Source organism: Cetorhinus maximus, chromosome 33, assembly GCF_964194155.1.
Source record: "Cetorhinus maximus chromosome 33, sCetMax3.hap1.1, whole genome shotgun sequence".
Taxonomy (NCBI): Eukaryota; Metazoa; Chordata; class Chondrichthyes; order Lamniformes; family Cetorhinidae; genus Cetorhinus; species Cetorhinus maximus.
In genome coordinates, this window is record NC_135911.1 from 11,443,188 (window position 1) to 11,464,403 (window position 21,216).

The 21,216-nt window shown below is 48.3% G+C and overlaps 1 protein-coding gene across 1 annotated transcript; it reads left to right on the plus strand.

Moving 5' to 3' along the window:
• Positions 1–3,776: 3,776 nt before the first annotated feature.
• LOC144671564 (anionic trypsin-2-like) lies at positions 3,777–20,825 on the plus strand. Its single transcript, XM_078533517.1, has 5 exons — positions 3,777–3,816; positions 15,368–15,524; positions 17,050–17,309; positions 19,774–19,910; positions 20,611–20,825. Exons 1-5 carry the CDS (start codon positions 3,777–3,779, stop codon positions 20,758–20,760), a joined length of 744 nt encoding a protein of 247 aa, XP_078389643.1. The 3' UTR covers positions 20,761–20,825.
• The last annotated feature ends 391 nt before the right edge of the window (positions 20,826–21,216 follow it).

Here is a 21,216-nt window from a genome sequence, read left to right on the forward strand (position 1 = left end):
CCCCATCGCTGTAACCTCCTCCAGCCCCTAAAACTCTGCCTATCTCTGTAACCTCCTCTACCACCTACAACCCTCCCTATCCCTCCAACTTCCCCCCACCCCTACAATCATACCTATCTCTGTAACCTCCTCCAGCCCCAACAACACTCCCTATCTCCAAAGCCTCGTACAGCTCCTACAACCCTCCCTATCTCTGTAACCTCCTCCAGCCCCTACAACACTCCCTATGTCTCCAACCTCCTCCAGCCCCTACAACCCTCCCTGTTTCCCCAGTATTGCTGCCAGACCCCATGAATAGAAACCCAATTCACCCACACAAATCTTATAGCCACCCAGTCATACAAACACACTGACATAAGTACATACAATTTAGGAGCAGGAGTAGGCCATTCGGCCCCTCGAGCCTGCTCCATCATTTGATAAGATCATGGCTGACCTGTTTGTGGTTCAGCTCCACTTTCCTCTCTATCCCCTGTACCCTTTGACCCCCTCGTCAATCAAAAATCTCTCTAACTCAGTCTTGAATATATTCAGTGACCCTGTCTCCACTGCTCTCTGAGGAAGAGAATTCCACAGACTGACCACCCTCTGAGAGAAAGAATTCTCCTCACCTCCATCTTGAATGAGAGACCCTTTTTTTAAATTGTGCCCCCTAGTTCTAGTCTCTCCCATAAGGGGAAACAACCTCACAGCATCTACCCTGTCAAGTCCCCTCAGAATCTAATCTGTCGCAATAAGATCACCTCTCATTTTTCTAAACTCCAATGGATACAGGCCCAGCCTCTCCAACCTTTCCTCATAGGATAACCCCCTCATCCCAGGAATCAGTCAAGTCACCCTTCTCTGAATTGTTTCTAACACACTTCTATCCTTTCTTAAATAAGGAGACCAAACCTGTACACAGTACTCTAGATGTGCTCTCAATAAACACCCTGCACAACTGTAGAAAAACATCCCTACTTTTATATCCCATTCCCATTGCAATAAAGGCCAACATTTCATTTGTCTTCCCAATCACCTGCTGTACCTGCAGACTAACATTCTGTCATTCATACACCGGGACAGCCAGATCCCTCTGCACTGCAGAGTTCTGTAATCTCTCTCCATTTACACAATATGCTACTTTTCTATTCTTCCTGCCAAAGTAGACAAGTTCACATTTTCCCACATTATACTCCATCTGACAATTTTTTGCCCACTCACCTAACCTGTCTATAACGCTTTACAGACTCCTTATGTCCTCTTCACAACTTACATTCCTACCTATCTTTGTGCCATCGGCGAATTGAGCAACCATACCTTTGGTCTCTTCATCCAAGCTATTGATATAGATTGTAAGTAGTTGAGGTCCCAGCACTGATGTCAATGTCACTCCGTTAGTTCCATCCTGATAACCCAAAAATGAAATAAATTGATTCCTACCTTTTACTTCCTGTTAGCCATTCAATCCTCTATCCATGCCTCCCCCTACACCATCAACTCTTACCTTGTGTAGCAACCTTTGAACTGGCACCTTATCAAATGCCTTTTGGAAATCCAAGTACACCACATCTACAGGTTCCCCCTTTGTCCACATTGCTTTTACATCCTCAAAGAACTCCAATAAATTTGTCAAACACAATTTCCCTTTCACAAAACCATGTTGACTCTGCCTCACATTTTTCCAAGTGCCCTGCAATAACCCCCTTAATAAGAGAATCTAACATTTCCTTCTGACAGATGTTAAGCTAACTGGCCTGCAGTTTCCGGCTCTCTGTCTCCTTCCTTTCCTGAAAAGAGGAGTCACATTTACTATTTTCCAATCTCATGGGACCTTTCCTGAATCTAGGGAATTTTGGAAAATTACAACTAATGCGTCACCTATCTCAGCAGCTACTTCTTTTGGGACCCGAGGATGAAGTCTATCAGAACCTGGGAACTTGTCAGCTTTTAGTATTAATCATTTTCTCAGTTCCCTTTCTCTGGTGACTAAAACTGTGTAAGTTCCTCCCTCCCTTTCACCAATCGATTTACAAGCATTCCTGGGATGTTAATTGTGTTTTCTACACTGAAGAGAGACATAAAATATCTTTTTAAAACTTATACCATTTCCGTATTCCCCATTATTTTCTCATTGTTTCTATTATTATTATTATCATGAATAATAAACTCCCTGACCTTATTTGCCCCATGCCAATTTGATCGCGGGCTCAGATAGTATCCCAGAGACTAGTGCCTTTTTGGTTCTGCTTTTAAGTTTAACCCACAGCTGCTCATACTCCTTCAAACGTCCTGCCGATGCCATTGGTACCCACGCGGACCACGACCACTGGGTCCTTCCTCGCCCACTCCAGGTTCCTCTCCAGACCCGAGGAGCTGTCCTTAAGCCTGGAACCGAGCAGGCAACACAACCGTTCGCAGAGAACTGTCTTTATTCTCCGCACCAAACAGTCCCCCCACGAACATTACATTCCTATTTACACCCCACCTCCCTCCACTTGAATGGCGTCCTGCAGCATGATGCCTTGGTCAGCTCGCTTGTCCACACTGCAGCCCCCACTTTCATCCAGACCAGCTGCAAGGGCCTCAAGCCTGTTGGACAAGTGCAAAGGGCTGAGGGCCCCTCAACTTCTACCTCCTCGTCCCCCAAGCCTGCATCACCCGCAGTCACGTCCGCCAGTCCCTGAGCACCGACCCAATCAGAGGACACCAGCCTAAGGGCTGTGACCGCCTCTGGGGACAACACAATCCAGGTGTCCACACCTCTCCACCTCCTGCACCCTAGATGCATCGCAGAGTCCAAAGCCCGGACTCCAGCTCATTAGTCTCTGAGCTGGAGTTCCTCGAGCTGCAGACACTCACGGTAGATGTGTCACACAGGGACCATCCATCCCTTGAGGGCTGCACCTTTTTGCCTCATCACATCCCAGCAAAGGATCTCGGTGGGGGGGGGGACGTTTTACTTTGTCCAAGGCGCTATCAGAAATCAAGTTTCTGTCGTAATTGGCGTATAGGGTGGACGTGTCCAGTAATGATTATTGAGTGTCCTGTAATGGTGATTTATTGTCCAGTAATGATGATTGATTGTCCAGTAATGGAGATTGATTGTCCAGTAATGGTGATTGATTGTCCAGTAATGGAGATTGATTGTCCAGTAATGGAGATTGATTGTCCAGTAATGGAGATTGATTGTCCAGTAATGGTGATTGATTGTCCAGTAATGGTGATTGATTGTCCAGTAATAATGATTGATTGTCCAGTAATGGAGATTGATTGTCCAGTAATGGTGATTGATTGTCCAGTAATGGTGATTGATTGTCCAGTAATGGAGATTGATTGTCCAGTAATGGTGATTGATTGTCCAGTAATGGAGATTGATTGTCCAGTAATGGTGATTGATTGTCCAGAAATAATGATTGATTGTCCAGTAATGGTGATTGATTGTCCAGTAATGGTGATTGATTGTCCAGTAATGGAGATTGATTGTCCAGTAATGGAGATTGATTGTCCAGTAATGGTGATTGATTGTCCAGTAATGGAGATTGATTGTCCAGTAATGGTGATTGATTGTCCAGTAATGGTGATTGATTCAGGTTTTGTGCCTGGACAACGTATTAATACAGACCTGAGGTCACCAGCTACAAGCGTCTCTCCTTCCAGAATTCGCTTCTCAAATGAGGTCATGAAGCTGATTAATGATTAGCCACGTCCGATTGCTGGGACTGTCACTTTAAGCCACATATACTAAGGACAGGGGATTCACTGGGATCATTCCCTGCGCTGGGATAAGCTGTAAGATGCAGGCTTTCCTCTTCACCCTGCTCCTGGGAGCGGCAGGTATGATCACAGATATACTGAAATGTGTGTGTGGGGATGCACATGTTTGACCTCCAGGTTTGCTCACTGTCAAACCATTCCTATTTCCACCGCCGCAACATTGCCCAGCTTCACCCCGACCCCGTCTCGTCTCATCTCATCTACTGCTGAAACCCTCATCCAATCCAGCATTGCCCCCAGATGCGACTATTCCGACAAATCCCTGACTGTTCTCCCACGTTCCACCCTCCGTAAACTTGAGGTCCTCCGAACCTCTGCTGCCCGTGTCTTAACTCGCACTGAGTCCCACTCACCTATCATCTCTGGTGCTCACTGACCAGCATTGGCTCCTGGTTAGCAACATATTGATTTTAAAATTCCTCCAGCCCCTACAACCCTCCCTATCCCTGTAACCTCCTCCAGCCCCTAGTTGTGCCCCCTAGTTCTAGTCTCTCGCACAAGGGGAAACATCCTCTCAGCATCCACCCTGTCAAGTCACCTCAGAATCTTATCTGTCGCAATAAGATCACCTCTCATTCTTCTAAACTCCAATGGATACAGGCCCAGCCTGTCCAACCTTTCCTCATAGGATAACCCCCTCATCCCAGGGATCAGTCAAGTCACCCTTCTCTGAATTGCATCTAACACACTTATATCCTTTCTTAAATAAGGAGACCAAACCTGTACACAATACTCCAGATGTGCTATCACCAACACACTGCACAATTGTAGAAAAACATCCCTACTTTTATATCCCATTCCCCTTGCAATAAAGGCCAACATTTCATTTGCCTTCCCAATCACCTGCTGTACCTGCAGACTAACATTCTGTCATTCATACACCAGGACACCCAGATCCCTCTGCACTGCAGAGTTCCTTAATCTCTCTCCATTTACACAATATGCTACTTTTCTATTCTTCCTGCCAAAGTGGACAAGTTCACATTTTCCCACATTATACTCCATCTGACAATTTTTTGCCCACTCACTTAACCTGTCCATAACGCTTTTCAGTCTCCTTATGTCCTCTTCACAACTTACTTTCCTACCTATCTTTGTGCCATCGGCAAATTTAGCAACCATACCTTTGGTCTTTTCATCCAAGCTGTTGATATAGAATATATATACACATCAGTAGTAGGTAAATTGTTGGAAGGTGTTCTGAGAGATCGGATATATAATGATTTGGACAGCCAAGGGCTGATTAAGGATAGTCAGCATGGCTTTGTGCGTGTTAGGTAGTGTTTAATGAACCTTGTAGAGTTATTCGAGGAGGTTACCAAGAAAGTAGATGAAGGAAAGGCTGTGGATGTTGTCTACATGGACTTTAGTAAGGCCTTTGACACTGTCCCACATGGGAGGTTAGTTCAGAAGGTTCAGACACTTGGTATCCATGGGGAGGTTGTAAACTGGATTTGAAATTGGCTGTGTGGGAGAAGACAGAGAGTGGTAGTGGATGATTGCTTCTCAGGTTGGAGGTCTGTGACTAGTGGTGTGCCTCAGGGATCTGTGCTGGGACCATTGTTGTTTGTTGTCTATATTAATGACTTGGCTGATAATGTGGTGAATTGGATCAACCAGTTTGCTGATGACACTAAGATTGGAGGTGTTGTGGACAGCGAGGAAGGCTTTCAAAGCTTGCAGAGAGATCTGGACCAACTGGAAAAATGGGCCAGAAAATGGCAGATGGAATTTAATGCGGAAAAGTGTGAGGTGTTACATTTTGGAAGGTCAAACCAAGGTAGGACATACACAGTAAATGGTAGGGTAATGAGGAGTGCGGAGGAACAAAGGGATCCGGGAGTTCAGATACATAATTCCCTGAAAGTGGCTTCACAGGTAGACAAGGTTGTAAAGAAAGCTTTTGGCATACTGGCCTTCATAAATCAAAATATTGAGTATAGGAGTTGGGATGTTATGGTGAGGTTGTATAGCACATTGGTGAGGCCAACTTTGGAGCATTGTGTGCAGTTCTGGTCACCTAACTACAGGAAGGATATCAGTAACATTGAGAGAGTGCAGAGAAGATTTACTAGGATGTTGCCGGGTCTTAAGGAGTTGAGTTACAGGGAAAGATTAAATAGGTTAGGCCTTTATTCCTTGGAGCGTAGAAGAATGAGGGGAGATTTCATAGAAGTTTACAAAATTGTGAGGGGTATAGACAGAGTAAATGTGAGTTGGTTCTTTCCACTTAGATTAGGAGAGATAAACACGAGAGGACATGGCTTTAGGGTGAAAGGGGAAAGTTTTAGGGGGAACATTAGGGGGAACTTCTTCACTCAGTGAGTGGTGAGAGTGTGGAATGAGCTACCATCTGCCGCGTTAACTGCGGGCTCACTCTTAAGTTTTAAGAATAAATTAGATAGATACGTGGATGGGAGAGGTCTGTAGGGTTATGGACTAGGTGCAGGTCAATGGGACTAGCGGAATAATATTTCAGCAAAGACTAGAAGGGACGAATGGCCTGTTTTCTGCGCTGCAGTGTTCTATGGTTCTATTGTAAGTGGTTGAGGTCCCAGCACTGATGTCAATGTCACTCCGCTAGTTACATCCTGATAACCCAAAAATGAAAAAAATTGATCCCTACCTTTTACTTCCTGTTAGCCATCCAATCCTCTATCCATACCTCCCCCTACACCATCAACTCTTACCTTGTGTAGCAACCTTTGAACTGGAACCTTATCAAATGCCTTTTGGAAATCCAAGTACACCACATCTACAGGTTCCTCCTTTGTCCACATTGCTTATTTCATCCTCAAAGATTTCCAAATAATTTGTCAAACACAATTTCCCTTGCACAAAACCATGTTGACTCTGCCTCACATTTTTCCAAGTGCCCTGCAATAACCCCCTTAATAAGAGATTCTAACATTTCCTTCTGACAGAAGTTAAGCTAACTGGCCTGCAGTTTCCGGCTCTCTGTCTCCTTCCTTTCCTGAATAGAGGAGCCACATTTACTATTTTCCAATCTCATGGGACCTTTCCTGAATCTAGGGAAATTTGGAAAATTACAACCAATGCGTCACCTATCTCAGCAGCTACTTCTTTTGGGACCCGAGGATGAAGTCTGTCAGAACCTGGGAACTTGTCAGCTTTTAGTTTTAATAATTTTCTCAGTTCCCTTTCTCTGGTGAATAAAACTGTGTAAGTTCCTCCCTCCCTTTCACCACTCGATTTACAAGCATTCCTGGGATGTTATTTGTGTTTTCTACACTGAACAGAGACACAAAATATCTGCTTAAAGCTTCTACCATTTCCGTATTCCCCATTATTTTCTCATTGTTGCTATTATTTTTATTATCATGAATAATAAACTCCCTGACCTTATTTGCCCCATTCCAACGTGCTCGTGGCTCAGATAGTAACCCAGAGATTAGTGCCTTTTTGGGTCTGCTTTTTAGTTTAACCCACAGCTGCTCATACTCCCTCAGAAGTCCTGCCAATGCCATTGGTACCCACGCGGACCACGACCACTGGGTCCTTCCTCTCCGACTCCAGGTTCCTCTCCAGACCCGAGGAGCTGCCCTTAAGCCTGGAACTGAGCAGGCAACACAACCGTTCGCAGAGAACTGTCTTTATTCTCTTCACCAAACAGTCCCCCCACGAACATTACATTCCTATTTACACCCCACCTCCCTCCACTTGAATGGCGTCCTGCAGCATGATGCCTTGGTCAGCTCGCTTGTCCACACTGCAGCCCCCACTTTCATCCAGACGAGCTGCAAGGGCCTCGAGCCTGTTGGACAAGTGCAAAGGGCTGAGGGCCCCCCACTTCTACCTCCTCGGCCCCCAAACCTGCCTCACCCGCAGTCACTCCCTCCAGTCCCTGAGCACTGACCCAATCAGAGGACTCCAGCCTAAGGGCTGTGAGCGCCTCTGGGGACAACACAATCCAGGTGACCACACCTCTCCACCTCCTGCACCCTAGATGCATCGCAGAGTCCAAAGCCCGGACTCCAGCTCATTAGTCTCTGAGCTGGAGTTCCTCGAGCTGCGGACACTGACGGTAGATGTGTCACACAGGGACCCTCCATCACTTGTGGGCTGCACCTTTTTGCCGCATCACATCCCCGCGAAGCACCTCGGTGGGGGAGAAGTCTTACTTTGTCCAAGGCGCTATCGGAATTCAAGTTTTTGTCACAACTTTCCTACACTTCAGCTTTGGGACATTGAACATCTGGCGTTTGGGGTGGACGTGTCCAGTAATGGTGATTGATTTTCCAGTAATGGAGGTTAATTCTCCTGTAATGGTGATTGATTCAGGGTTTGTGCCTGGACAACGTATCAATACAGACCTGAGGTCAATAGCTACAAGCGTCTCTCCTTCCAGAATTCGCTTCTCAAATGAGTTCTTGCAGCTAATTAATGATTAGCCACGTACGATTGCTGGGACTGTCACTTTAAGCGACATATATAATGGACAGGGGCTTCACTGGGATCATTCCCTGCGCTGGGATAAGCTGTAAGATGCAGGCTTTCCTCTTCACCCTGCTGCTGGGAGCGGCAGGTATGATCACAGTTATACTGAAATGTGTGTGTGGGGGTCCACAAGCGTGGCTGCTTGTCTGGCAATGTCTCCTCTCCCTGGCTACCCATCCCCATTCCTTTCCCAGGCAACAGGCTGAGACTGAACCTGTCAGCTTGTAACCTCGGGGTCACATTTGACCCCCAGATTTGCTAACTGTCAAACCATTCCTATTTCCCCCTCCGCAACATTGCCCAGCTTCACCCCGATCCCGTCTCGTCTCATCTCATCTACTGCTGAAACCCTCATCCAATCCAGCATTGACCCCAGATGCGACTATTCCGACAAATCCCTGACTGTTCTCCCACGTTCCACCCTCCGAAAACTTAATGTTATCCGAACCTCTGCTGCCCGTGTCTTAACTCGCACTGAGTCCCACTCACCTATCATCTCTGGTGCTCGCTGACCAGCGTTGGCTCCTGGTTAGAAACATATTGATTTTAAAATTCCTCCAGCCCCTACAACCCGCCCTATCTCTGTAACCTCCTCCAGCCCCTACAACCATCCCCATTTCTGTGAACACCTCCAGCCCCTACAACCCTCCCTATCTCTGTAACCTCCTCCAGACCCTACACCCCTCCCTATCACTGTAACCTCCTCCAACCCTACGACCATCCCTATCTCTGTAAACTCCTCCAGCACCTACAACACTCCCTATCTCTGTAACCTCCTCCAGCCCCTACAAACTTCCCTATCTCTATATCCTCCTCCAGCCCCTACAACCCTCCCTATCTCTCTAACCTCCTCGAGCCCCTACAACTCTCCCTATCTCTCTAACCTCCTCCAGCACCTACAACCCTCCCTATCTCTGTAACCTCCAGCCCCAACTACCCTCTCTATCTCTGGAACTTCCTCCAGCCTCTACAACCCTCCCTATCTCTGTAACCTCCTCCAGCCCGTACAACACTCCCTATCTCTATAACCTCCTCCAGCCCCTACCGCCCTCCCTATCTCTGAAACCTCCTCCAGCCCCTACAAGCCTCCCTATCCCTGTAATCTCCTGAAGCACCAACAACCCTCCCTATCACTGTAACCTCCTCCAGCGCCTATAGCCGTCCCTATCTCTGTAACCACCTACAGGACGTACAACCCTGCCTATCTCAGGGAACTATTCTAACCCCTACAAACTGCACTATCTCTTTAACCTCCTCCAATCCCTTAAGACCTCCCTATCTCTGTAACCGCCGCCAACACCTACAAACCTCTGTATCTCTGTAACATCCTCCAGCCCCTACAAACCTCCCTATCTCTGTAACATCCTCCAGCCCCTACAACTCTCCGCATCTCTGTAACCTCCTCCAGCAGTTACAACCCTCCCCATCTCTGTGAACACCTCAAGCCCCTACAACCCTCCCCATTTCTGTGAACACCTCCAGCCCCTACAACCCTCCCTATCGCTGTAACCTCCTCCAGCCCCTACAACCTGCCTTATCTCTGTAACCTCCTCCAGCACCTTCAAACCTCCCTATCTCTGTAACCTCCTCCAGCACCTACATCCCTCCCTATCTCTGTAAACTCCTCCAGCCACTACAATTCTCCTTATCTTTGTAACATCCTCCAGACCCTACAACCCTCCCTATCTCTGTAACCTCCTCCAGCCCCTACAACACTCCCTATCTCTGTATCCTACTCCAACCAATACAACTCAACCTATCTCTATAACGTCCTCCAGCACCTACAACAAACCCCATCTCTGTAACCGCCTGCAGCCCCTACAACACTCCCCATCTCTGTAACTTCCTCCAAACCCCACAACTCACTCTATCTCTGTAGCCTCCTCAAGCCCATACAACCCTCCGTATCTCTGCAACATCCTCCAGCACCCACAAATCTCCCTAGCTCTGTAAACTCCTCCAGCCCCTACAACCCTCCCCATCTCTGTAACCTCCTCAAGCAGTTACAACCCTCCCCATCTCTGTGAACACCTCCAGCTCCTACAACACTCATCATCTCTGTGAACAACTCCAGCCCGTAAAACCCTCCCTATCGCTGTAACCTCCTCCAGTCCCTACAACACTCCCTATCTCTTTAACCTTCTCCAGCCACGACAACACTGCCAAACTCTGTAACCTTCTCCAGCCCCTACTACACTCCCTATCTCTGTAAACTCCTCGACACCCTGCAACACTCATTTTCTATGTTACCTCCTCTGGCCCCTACAACACTCCCTATCTCTGCAACCTCCTCCAGCACCTACAAACCTCCCTATCACTTCAACCTCCTCCAGCCCCTACAACACTCCCCATCTCTGTGACCTCCCCCAGCCCCTACGACCTTCCCGATCTCTGTAGACTCCTAGAGGCCTTACAACAATCCCTATCTCTGTAACCTCTTCCAGCCCCGACAACCGTCCGCATCTCTGTAACCTCCTCCAGACCCTACACCCCTCCCTATCTCTGTAACCACCTCCAGACCCTACAACCCTCCATATCTCGATAACCCCCTACAGCCCCTACAACACTGCCTTTCACTGCAACCTACTCCAGCCCAAACAACCCACCGTATCTCTGTAACCTCCTCCATCACCTACAACACTCACTAACACCCAAATTCCACCCGCCCCTAGAACCAAACCTATCTCTAGAACCTCCTCCAGCCCCTACAACACTCCCCATCTGTAAACTCCTCTAGCCCCTACAACCCTCCCTATCTCTGTAACCTCCAGCCGCCACTAAAACACTCCATATCACTGTAAACTCCTGCAGCCGATACAACCCTCCCTATCTCTGTAACCTCATCCAGCACCTACAAACCTCCCTATCTCTTCAACCTCCTCCAGCCCCTACAACACTCCCCATCTCTGTAACCTCCTCGAAACCCCACAACCCTCCCTATCTCTGTAACCTACCCCAGCCCGTACAACCGTCCGTATCATTGTAACATCCTCCAACACATACAACCCACCTTATCTCTGTAACCTCTTTCCAGCACCTGCAACCCTCCCTATCTCTGTAACATGCTCGAGCCCCTACAACCATCCCCATCTCTGTAACCTCCTCCAGCAGCTCAAGCCTCCCCATCTCTGTGAACACCTCCAGCCTCTACAACCCTCCCAATCTCTGTGACCTCCTCTAGTACTTACAACCCTCCCCATCGCTGTAACCTCCTCCAGACCCTACATCCCTCCATATCTCAGTAACCTCCTCTAGCCCCAACAACCATCCCCATCTCTGTAACCTCCTCCAGCTACTACAATTCTCTCTATCTCTGAAACCTCCTCCAGCCCCTACAACCTTCCCTATCTCTGTAAACTCCTCCAGCTCCTACAACCCTCCTTATTTCTGTAACCTCCTGCAGCCCCTACAACACTCCCCATCTCTGTAACTACCTCCAAACCCCACAACTCATTCTATCTCTGTAACTTCCTCCAGCCCATACAACCCTCCGTATCTCTGTAACATCCTCCACTACCTCCAAATCTCCCTATCTCTGTAAACTCCTCCAGCCCCTACAAGCCTCCCCATCTCTGTAACCTCCTCCAGTAGTTACAACCCTCCCCATTTCTGTGAACACCTCTAGCCCCTACAACCCTCCCCATCTCTGTGAACTCCTCCAGCCCCAAAAACCCTGCTTATCACTGTAACCTCCTCCAGCACCTACAACACTCCCTATCTCTGTAAACTCCTCCAACACCTACAACACTCCCTATCTCTTCAACTTTCTCCAGCACCTACAACCCTCCGCATGTCTGTGACCTCCTCCAGCCCCAAAAACGCTCCCCATCTCTGTAACCTCCTGCAGTCCCTACAACACTCCATATCTCTGTAACCTCTTCCAGCCCCTACAACACTCACTAACTTTGTAACCTCATCCGGCCCCTACAACCCTCCTCATCTCTGTGACCTCCTCCAGCCCCTACAACCCACCCCGTTTCCCCAGTACTGGTGCCAGACCCCATGAATAGAAACCCAATTCTCCCACACAAATCTTACAGCCACACAGTCATACAAACATACTGACATAAGTACAATCAGAGGACTCCAGCCTAAGGGCTGTGACCGCCTCTGGGGACAACACAATCCAGGTGACCACACCTCTCCACCTCCTGCACCCTAGATGCATCGCAGAGTCCAAAGCCCGGACTCCAGCTCATTAGTCTCTGAGCTGGAGTTCCTCGAGCTGCGGACACTAACGGTAGATGTGTCACACAGGGACCCTCCATCCCTTGTGCGCTGCACCTTTTTGCCTCAACACATCCCCGCGAACCACCTCGGAGGTGGGGGGAGGTTTTAATTTGTCCAAGGCGCTATCGGAATGCAAGTTTTTATCGTAATTGGCGTGCAGGGTGGACGTGTCCAGTAATGGTGATTGATTGTCCAGTAATGGAGATTGATTGACAAGTAATGGAGATTGATTGTCCAGTAATGGTGATTGATTGTCCAGTAATGGTGATTGATTGTCCCGTAATGGTGATTGATTCAGGGTTTGTGCCTGGACAACGTATCAATACAGACCTGAGGTCAACAGATGCAAGCGTCTCTCCATCCAGAATTTGCTTCTCAAACGAGGTCTTGAAGCTGATTCATGATTAGCCACGTCCGATTGCTGGGACTGTCACTTTAAGCCACATATATAAAGGACAGGAGCTTCACTGGGATCATTACCAGCGCCGGGCTAAGCTGTAAGATGCAGGCTTTCCTCTTCACCCTGCTCCTGGGAGCGGCAGGTATGATCACAGTTATACTGAAATGTGTGTGTGGGGCTCCACAAGCGTGTCTGCTTGTCTGGCAATGTCTCCTCTCCCTGGCTACGCATCCCCATTCCTTTCCCAGGCAACAGGCTGAGACTGAACCTGTCAGCTTGTAACCTCGGGGTCACATTTGACCCCCAGATTTGCTAACTGTCAAACCATTCCTATTTCCACCTCCGCAACATTGCCCAGCTTCACCCCGACCCCGTCTCCTCTCATCTCATCTACTGCTGAAACGCTCATCCAATCCAGCATTGCCCCCAGATGCGACTATTCCGACAAATCCCTGACTGTTCTCCCACGTTACACCCTCCGGAAACTTGAGGTCATCCGAACCTCTGCTGCCCGTGTCTTAACTCGCACTGAGTCCCACTCACCTATCATCTCTGGTGCTCACTGACCAGCATTGGCTCCTGGTTAGCAACATATTGATTTTAAAATTCCTCCAGCCCCTACAACCCTCCCTATCTCAGTAACCTCCTCCACCCCATACAACCCTCCCTATCTCTGTAACCTCCTCCAGCCGCTACAACAGTCCCTATCTCTGTAACCTCCTCCAGCCTCTACAACCCTCCCTATCTCTGTAACCTCCTCCAGCCCTCTCAACCCTCCCTATCTCTGTAACCTCCTCCAGCACCTACAACCCTCCCTCACTCTGTAACCTCCTCCAGCCCCTACAACCCTCCCTATCCTTGTAACCTCCTCCAGCGCCTACAACCCTCCCTATCCCTGTAACCTCCTCCAGCCCCTAAAAACCTCCCTATCTCACCTCGCTATCTCTGTAACCTCCTCCAGTCCCTACAACCCTCTGAGATCTCTGCTCTCCTCCAATTCCGGCCACTTGACCATCCCCCGATTCCCATTGCTCCACCATTGGCGGCCGTGCCATCAGCTGCCTGGGGCCCTAAACTCTGAAAATCCCTCCCTAAACCTCTCCACCTCTCTATGTCTCTCTTTCTCACTCTCTCCCTCCTCCTTTAAAACGCTCTTAAAATCCAATCATTATGACTAAACCTTTGGCTGCCCGTCCCTGATGTCTCTTTATGTGACTCAGCGAGATACTTTGTTTGATAATCAACCCTGTGAAGCTGTTTCATTATGTTAAAGGCACTATAGAAACGTAAATGTTGTTTTTGCTAAGTGTCTGAGTGTGTGCATACGTGAGCGTGTGTATGTGTGTGAGTGTATGTATTTGTGTGTGTGTGTCTTTATGTGTACATGTACAGGTGTGGGTGTGTGTATTTGTGTGTGTGTATGAGATTGTGTGTATGTGTTTGTGAGAGAATGGATGTGTGTTTGTGTGTGCGTGTACATTTGTGAGTGTGTGTGTGTTTGTGTGCGTGTGTCTGAATGTAAGTATGTACGTGCGTGTGTGAGTGAGTCTCCACGTGTCTATGTGTATGAGTGTGTGTATTTGTGTGTGTGTATATGTGTGTGTGTCCGTGTATGTGCCTGCACGTGTGAGACTGGGTGTGTGTGGTTGTGTGTGAGTGTGATTGTGTCTTTATTTGTGTGTGACTGTGACTCTGTGTGTGTAAGTGTGTGTATTTGTATGTTTGTTACTGTGAGTAAATGTGTGTATTTGTGTGTGTGTGACAGTGTGTAAGTGTATGTATTGTGAGTGGGTGTGTCTCAGAGTGTGTATGTGTGTGTGACTGTGTGTGCGTGTATGTGTGTTAATTTATGTGTGAGTGTGACTGTGTGTGTTTGTCTGTGTGTAAGTGTGTGTATTTGCACGTGTGTGTGACTGCGTGCATGTGTGTGTGTAGTTTGTGTTTGTGTCTTTGTGTGTATGTGTGTATTTATGTGTGTGTGTGACTGTGTGTGTGTGTGACTGTGTGTAAGTGTGAGTATTTGTGCGTATGTGATTGCGTGCCTGTGCGTAAGTGTGTGTGTGTGTGTGTGTCACTGTCTGTGTCTGGGTGTGTGTGCGTGACTGTGTGTGTGCGTGACTGTGTGTGTGTGTGACTGTGTGTGTGTGTGACTGTGTTTGTGTGTGTGACTGTGGGTGTGTGGGTGACTGTGGGTGTGTGTGTGACTGTGGGTGTGTGCGTATTTGTGTGCCTGTGCGTATTTGTGTGTCTGTGCGTATTTGTGTGTCTGTGCATATTTGTGTGACTGTGTGTATTTGTGTGACTGTGTACATGTGTGTGTGTGTAGATATGTGTAAGTATGTGTGTGATTTTGTAAGTGTGTGTATTTGTGTGTGTGTGATTGTGTGTAAGCGTGTACGTGTGTGTGACTGCGTAAGTGTGTGTGTGTTTGTGTGTGATTGTGTGTAAGTGTGTGTGTGTGACTGTGGGTGTGTGGGTGCAATCAGATGATGAACCTCACTCTCTGTATTTTTCTTTACTCAGCTGCTGCTCCTGCGAATGTGAAGATCATTAACGGCCAGAATTGTTATCCTCACTCTCTGCCCTGGCAGGTTTTTCTGACCTATAATGGGAATCGCTGGTGTGGGGGCTCCCTGATAAACCACCAGTGGATAGTGTCAGCTGCTCATTGTTACCAACCGTAAGTCCAGAGATTATCTCAGCAACAAGCAAACATAAAAACATACACAAACATACAAACATACACAAACATACAAATGTCCACAAACATACATACAAACATACACAAACATACATAAACATACAGACACTCACAAACATACATACAAACATACATAAACATACAAACACTCACAAACCTACATACATACACATACATACAGTCACAACCATACACAAGCATCCATACATGCAAACATACCCAAACATACAAATGTCCACAAATATACATACAAACATACTCAAACATGCATACAAGCATGCACAAACATACATACAAAAACACACGAATACACACAAACATACATACAAGCATACACAAACATACGAACACTCACAAACACACACAAACACACACAAACATACAAACATAGACAAACATACATACAAACATATACAATCATACACAGATCAACACTGAATGATACAGAGACAAAAACATGAACATACAGATGTCCAAGCATACAATCTTACAGCGCACACATATAAACAATGATGGAGTAATAAGGGTTCTCTTGCAGACATTTCTCATACTTTCTGTATCACAATATGTGCACTCACCCTCCAAAAATGCTATATAGAAACTTCAACATCCCCCAAAAACCTCCAAAAAAAGGCAAAACTCCAGATGACTAATGCCCGGGTAGTGAGGGGGCAGTTTGACACTGGCCTCCTCTACATTCTTTTCTTATTCTTGTTGGCAAGAAGGACCCAAAATTAATGATTAAAACAGGGGTCAAAGTGAAAGGAAGGAGCAAGCCAAAGAGGAGCAGCAGATACAAAACACGGGCTTCAGCCTCAGCTGGAGGATTGTGTCCAGCTCTGGGCACCACACTTTAGGAAGGATGTGAAGGCATTAGAGAGAGAGCAGTAAGGATTCATGAGAATGGATCCAGGGATGAGGAACTTCAGTTAATGTGGAGAGAGTGGAGGAGCTGGGACTGTTCTCCTTGGGGAATATGTATGCTTGTATGTATGTTTGTGTATGTTTGTATGTATGTGTATGTTTGTATGTATGTCTCTCCTTGGAGAAGAGAAGGTGGAGAGGAGATTTGATAGAGGGGTTCAAAATCACGAGGGTTCTGGACTGGGTAGAGAGGGAGAAACCGTTCCCATTGGGGGGAAGGATCGAGAACCAGAGGGGCACAGATTTAAGGGGATTAGTAAAAGAAGCAACGGAGACATGAGGAGAAACTTTTTCACCCTGCGAGTGGCTAGGATCTGGAATGCACTGCCCGAGAGTTTGAGGGAGGCAGGTTCAATCGAGGCTTTCGAAAGGGAATCAGGTTGTTATCCGAAGGGGAAACATTTGCAGGGTTACGGGGAAAGGACAGGGGGGATGGGTTTAGGTGAGTTGCTCTTTCAGAGAGCAGACAGGGACACGACAGGCTGAATGGCCTCCAGCTGCGCGATAACCATTCGGCGGCTTCCGGGAAACAGGAAGTGGGGAAATGACAGTGTTGAGCACTTCTCCTCTGATTGCCCAGGGCCAGCATCCTCGTGGCGCATCTGGGCGAACACAACCTCTCTCACCCCGAGGGGACGGAGCAGCGAATCCAAGTGGCCTCGGCCATCGTGCACCCCAGGTTCGACCACATGAACTTCAACAACGACATCATGCTGCTCAAACTCGCCTGGCCCGCCAAATTCGACCGGTACGTCAGGCCCATCCCTCTGCCCAGCCAGTGTGCCACAGCCGGGACTGGATGCATCACCTCTGGCTGGGGGAATCTCGTGATTAACGGAGGTAAGGAGGGCCGGGGTGGTGAGGGGTTGGTCGAGGGGAGAGCGGGAAGGCGAGTTGGGGGTGGGGGCTGTTGGTTAGAACCTGAATGAATACTGCGCTGGTTTGAGGGGATGGTGGGTGGGAGGGCAGTGGGGGGTGTTGGAATGTGCGATCAAGCAATAATACTTCACTTTCCAGGCATAACTGAAATGTAGACATCACTGCTCCCTGGAGACCTGTCCCAGCTTTGGAGACAATTGCAGACATTTACTAGAAATGTGCCGGCTCTTTGAAGGATCTATCTAATGAGTCCCCACTCTCCCCCTGCTCTTTCCCACATAGCCCTATAATTTCACTCCCTTCAAGTATTTCTCCAATTCCCTCTTTGGAAAGTTCCTATTGAATCTGCTTCCACCGCCCTTTCAGGCAGCGCCTTCCAGATCACAACAACTCGCTGTGTCAAAAAAAATAATTCTCCTCATCTCCCCCTCTGGTTCTTTTCCCGATTCTCTTCAATCTGAGTCCCTCTGGTTACCGACCCTCCTGCCGCTGGAAACAGTTTCTCCTTATTGACTCTATCCAAACTCTTCATGATTTTGAACATCTCAATTCAATCTCCCCCTTAACCTTCTCTGCTCTAAGGAGAACAATCCCAGCTACTCCAGTCTCTCCACATTAGTCCCAAAACCTGTGCTCACAGCCCCACACCCAGAACCAATTAAGCTTGATTTTAGCAATAACACCTTTGTTTTTAAATCCCTCCATGGCTTTTCCCTCCCTATCTTTGTAACCTCCTCCAGCCCCTACAACCATCCTGATCTCTGTAACCTCCTCAAGCCCTACAACCCTATCTGTGTAACCTCCTCCAGCCCCTACAACCCCATCTCTGTAACCTCCTCAATCCCCTACAACCATCCTGATCTCTGTAACCTCCTCCTGCCCAACAACCCTATCTCTGTAACCTCCTCCAGCCCCTACAACCCCATCTCTGTAAACTCCTCAAGCCCCTACAACCATCCTGATCTCTGTAACCTCCTCCAGCACCTACCATACTCCCTATCTCCGTAACCTCCTCCAGCCCCAACAACCCTTCCTATCTCTGTGAGCTCCTCCAGCCCCTACCTCCCTCCCTATCTCTGTAACCTCCTCCAGCCCCAACAACCCTCCCTATCTCTGTAACCTCCACCAGCCACTACATCCCCATTTCTGTAACCTCCTCTAGCCCCTATCCCACTCAATATCTTCGTAGCTTCCTCCAGCCCCTACAACCCACCCTATCTCTGTAACCTCCTCCAGCCCCTAGAACCCTACCTATCTCTGTAACCTCCTCCAGCCCCTACAACCCTCCCTATCTCTGTAAACTCCTCCAGGCCCTACAACTTTCTCTTTCTCTGTAACATCCTCCAGCCCCTACAACCCTACCTATCTCTGTAACCTCCTCCAGCCCCTACAACCCTCCCTATCTCTGTAAACTCCTCTAGCCCGTACAACCGTTGCTATCTCTGTAACCTCCTCCAGCCCTTACCACCCTCCCTATCTCTGTAACCTCCTCCAGCCCCTACAACCACATCTCTGTAACCTCCTCAAGCCCCTACAAACATCGTCATCTCTGTAACCTCCTCGAGCCCTACAACCCTATCTCTGTAACCTCCTCCAGCCCCTACAACCCCATCTCTATAACCTCCTCCAACCCCTACATTCCTCCGAGATCACTGCGCTCCTCCAATTCCGGCCTCTTGAGCATCCCCCGATTCCCATCGCTCCACAATTGGCGGCCGTGCCTTCAGCTGCCTGGGGCCATAAACTCTGGAATTCCCTCCCTAAACCTCTCTGACTTTCTCTCTTTCTCTTCCTTTTAAATACTCCTTAAAACGGAACCCTATAACTGAGCGTTGGATCATCTGTCCCTAATATCTCTTTATGTAGCCCGATGCCAAATTTAGCTTGTTCATGCTCTTATGAAGCAGCTTGGGATGTTTTATAAAGTTAACAGTTCTATATAAATTCAAGTATGCTGTTGTTATTAAGGTGGTGTTAATAGCAGTCTACGCATGGGCACAATGAGTTATTCTGCTGCTGATTAAGTTGGCCTGTCCCTTTAACAGGGCAACCTCTCATTGACCTAAATGCTGAGTTCATTCAGAGTTCAATTGCCGATTGGCAAATGCCTGTCAATTTAATCCCTTCTACCTCAAGGGATGTTCCACTGCCAATTGCACATTGTCAGTTCTCTAGACGGCCACCAGTGTTTCATATTGAGCTCTCCTTCTCCTGGCCACGAGGTTCTTCGCCACCCTGACTCCAGTAACCCAACATCTCTTTGTGTCTTGGCGAGCAGACCTGGATTCAATGCCCAGTGTATGCTTTAACCAGAGCTCTGTACACAACACTCAGTAAGCAAGACTATTGATTAAGTCGCTTGCACGTGGGAGGAGGAGAGTCACGTTTGGATCGGACTGTGCTGACTCATTTCTTTCCCTTTCAGTACAATATCCCGAAGTCCTACAGTGCCTGAATCAGCCCATCCTGCCTGATGCTGATTGCCGCAAAGCTTATCCACCCTACTTCACCGACAACATGTTCTGCTCAGGATACTGGGAGGGAGGACAGAGCACATGCCAGGTAAGAGTGGCCCGACAGGGTGAGACCGAATGCATCAAACCATGAGCGATAGGAAGTGTCTCAAGCTGAGAGACAGAGGTTACCTCTCCCTGAGGGATGGGGAGTGTCTGTATTTGAGGGAGAGTAGGAGCAGGAGGAGGCTATTTGGCCCCTTTATCCCTCTGACAGTGCAGCGCTCCCTCAGTACTGACCCTCCGACAGTGCAGCGCTCCCTCAGTACTGACCCTCCGACAGTGCAGTGATCCCTCAGTACTGATCCACTGACAGTGTACAGCTCCCTCAGTACTGACCCACCGATAGTGTACAGCTCCCTCAGTACTGATCCTTCGACAGTGCTGCGCTCCCTCAGTACTGACCTTCCGACAGTGCAGCACTCCCTCAGTACTGACCCTCCGACAGTGCAGCACTCCCACAGCACTGACCCTCTGACAGTGCAGCACTCCCTCAGCACTGAATCTCCGACAGTGTAGCGCTCCCTCAGCACTGACCCTCCGACAGTGCAGCACTCCCTCAGTACTGAGCCTTGTCCTTTGGGTCTCTGGACTGGGACTCAGACCCGTAACCTCCTGATTGTGCGGACAGAGTACCACCCAGCGAGCTCGGGTCCCACACCGGGATCCCGGGGGAGCTACGGATGACCATCCGATTATCACTTTGTCTATCTCACTCCGAATTACACTCCATGTCTTTTTTGCTGCAGGGAGACTCAGGGGGACCTGTGGTCTGTAATGGGGAGCTACAAGGCATTACTTCCTGGGGATACGACTGTGCTATGGAGGATCATCCCAGCGTCTTTGTGAAAGTTTGTAACTACAACAACTGGATCCAAAGGGTCATGGCTGAAAACTGAGCGGAGAATCCTAACCCTGAAACTACCTGCAATGAGGGAAAGGAAAATGTTGCAAGTTCCCAATAAAGATTGATTGTCAAGTTGTGTTGCATTTGGATTCTTTTTTTGCTACATCTCTTTTGGAACGTGCAGAATCCCACATCCATCCCCTCGCTGCCTCCAGACTGTAACTATTCCAACATTCCTCTCGGCAATCTGCTTTCCTCAGAGGGATGTCAGAAATAGGAGCAGGAGGAGGCCATTCAGCCCCTCGAGCCTCCTTCCCCCATTCTATACGATCATGGCTGATACTCTACCTCGACTCCGCTTTCCCTCCTTATCGCTTAGCGCCCAAAAATCTATCCATCTCCGTCTTGAATGGATTCAGCGATGGAGCTTCCACAGCTCTCTGGGGGAGAGAATTCCAAAGATTTCTCCTTCCGTAAACTTAAACACATCCAAAAATCTGCTGTCCCC

Coding starts and splice junctions, on each gene's coding strand:
- LOC144671564 (XM_078533517.1), top strand. CDS start 3,777: ATGCAGGCTTTCCTCTTCACCCTGCTCCTGGGAGCGGCAG. Junction 17,310..19,773: donor GAATCTCGTGATTAACGGAG/GTAAGGAGGGCC, acceptor TTTCCCTTTCAG/TACAATATCCCGAAGTCCTA. Junction 19,911..20,610: donor GAGGACAGAGCACATGCCAG/GTAAGAGTGGCC, acceptor TTTTTGCTGCAG/GGAGACTCAGGGGGACCTGT.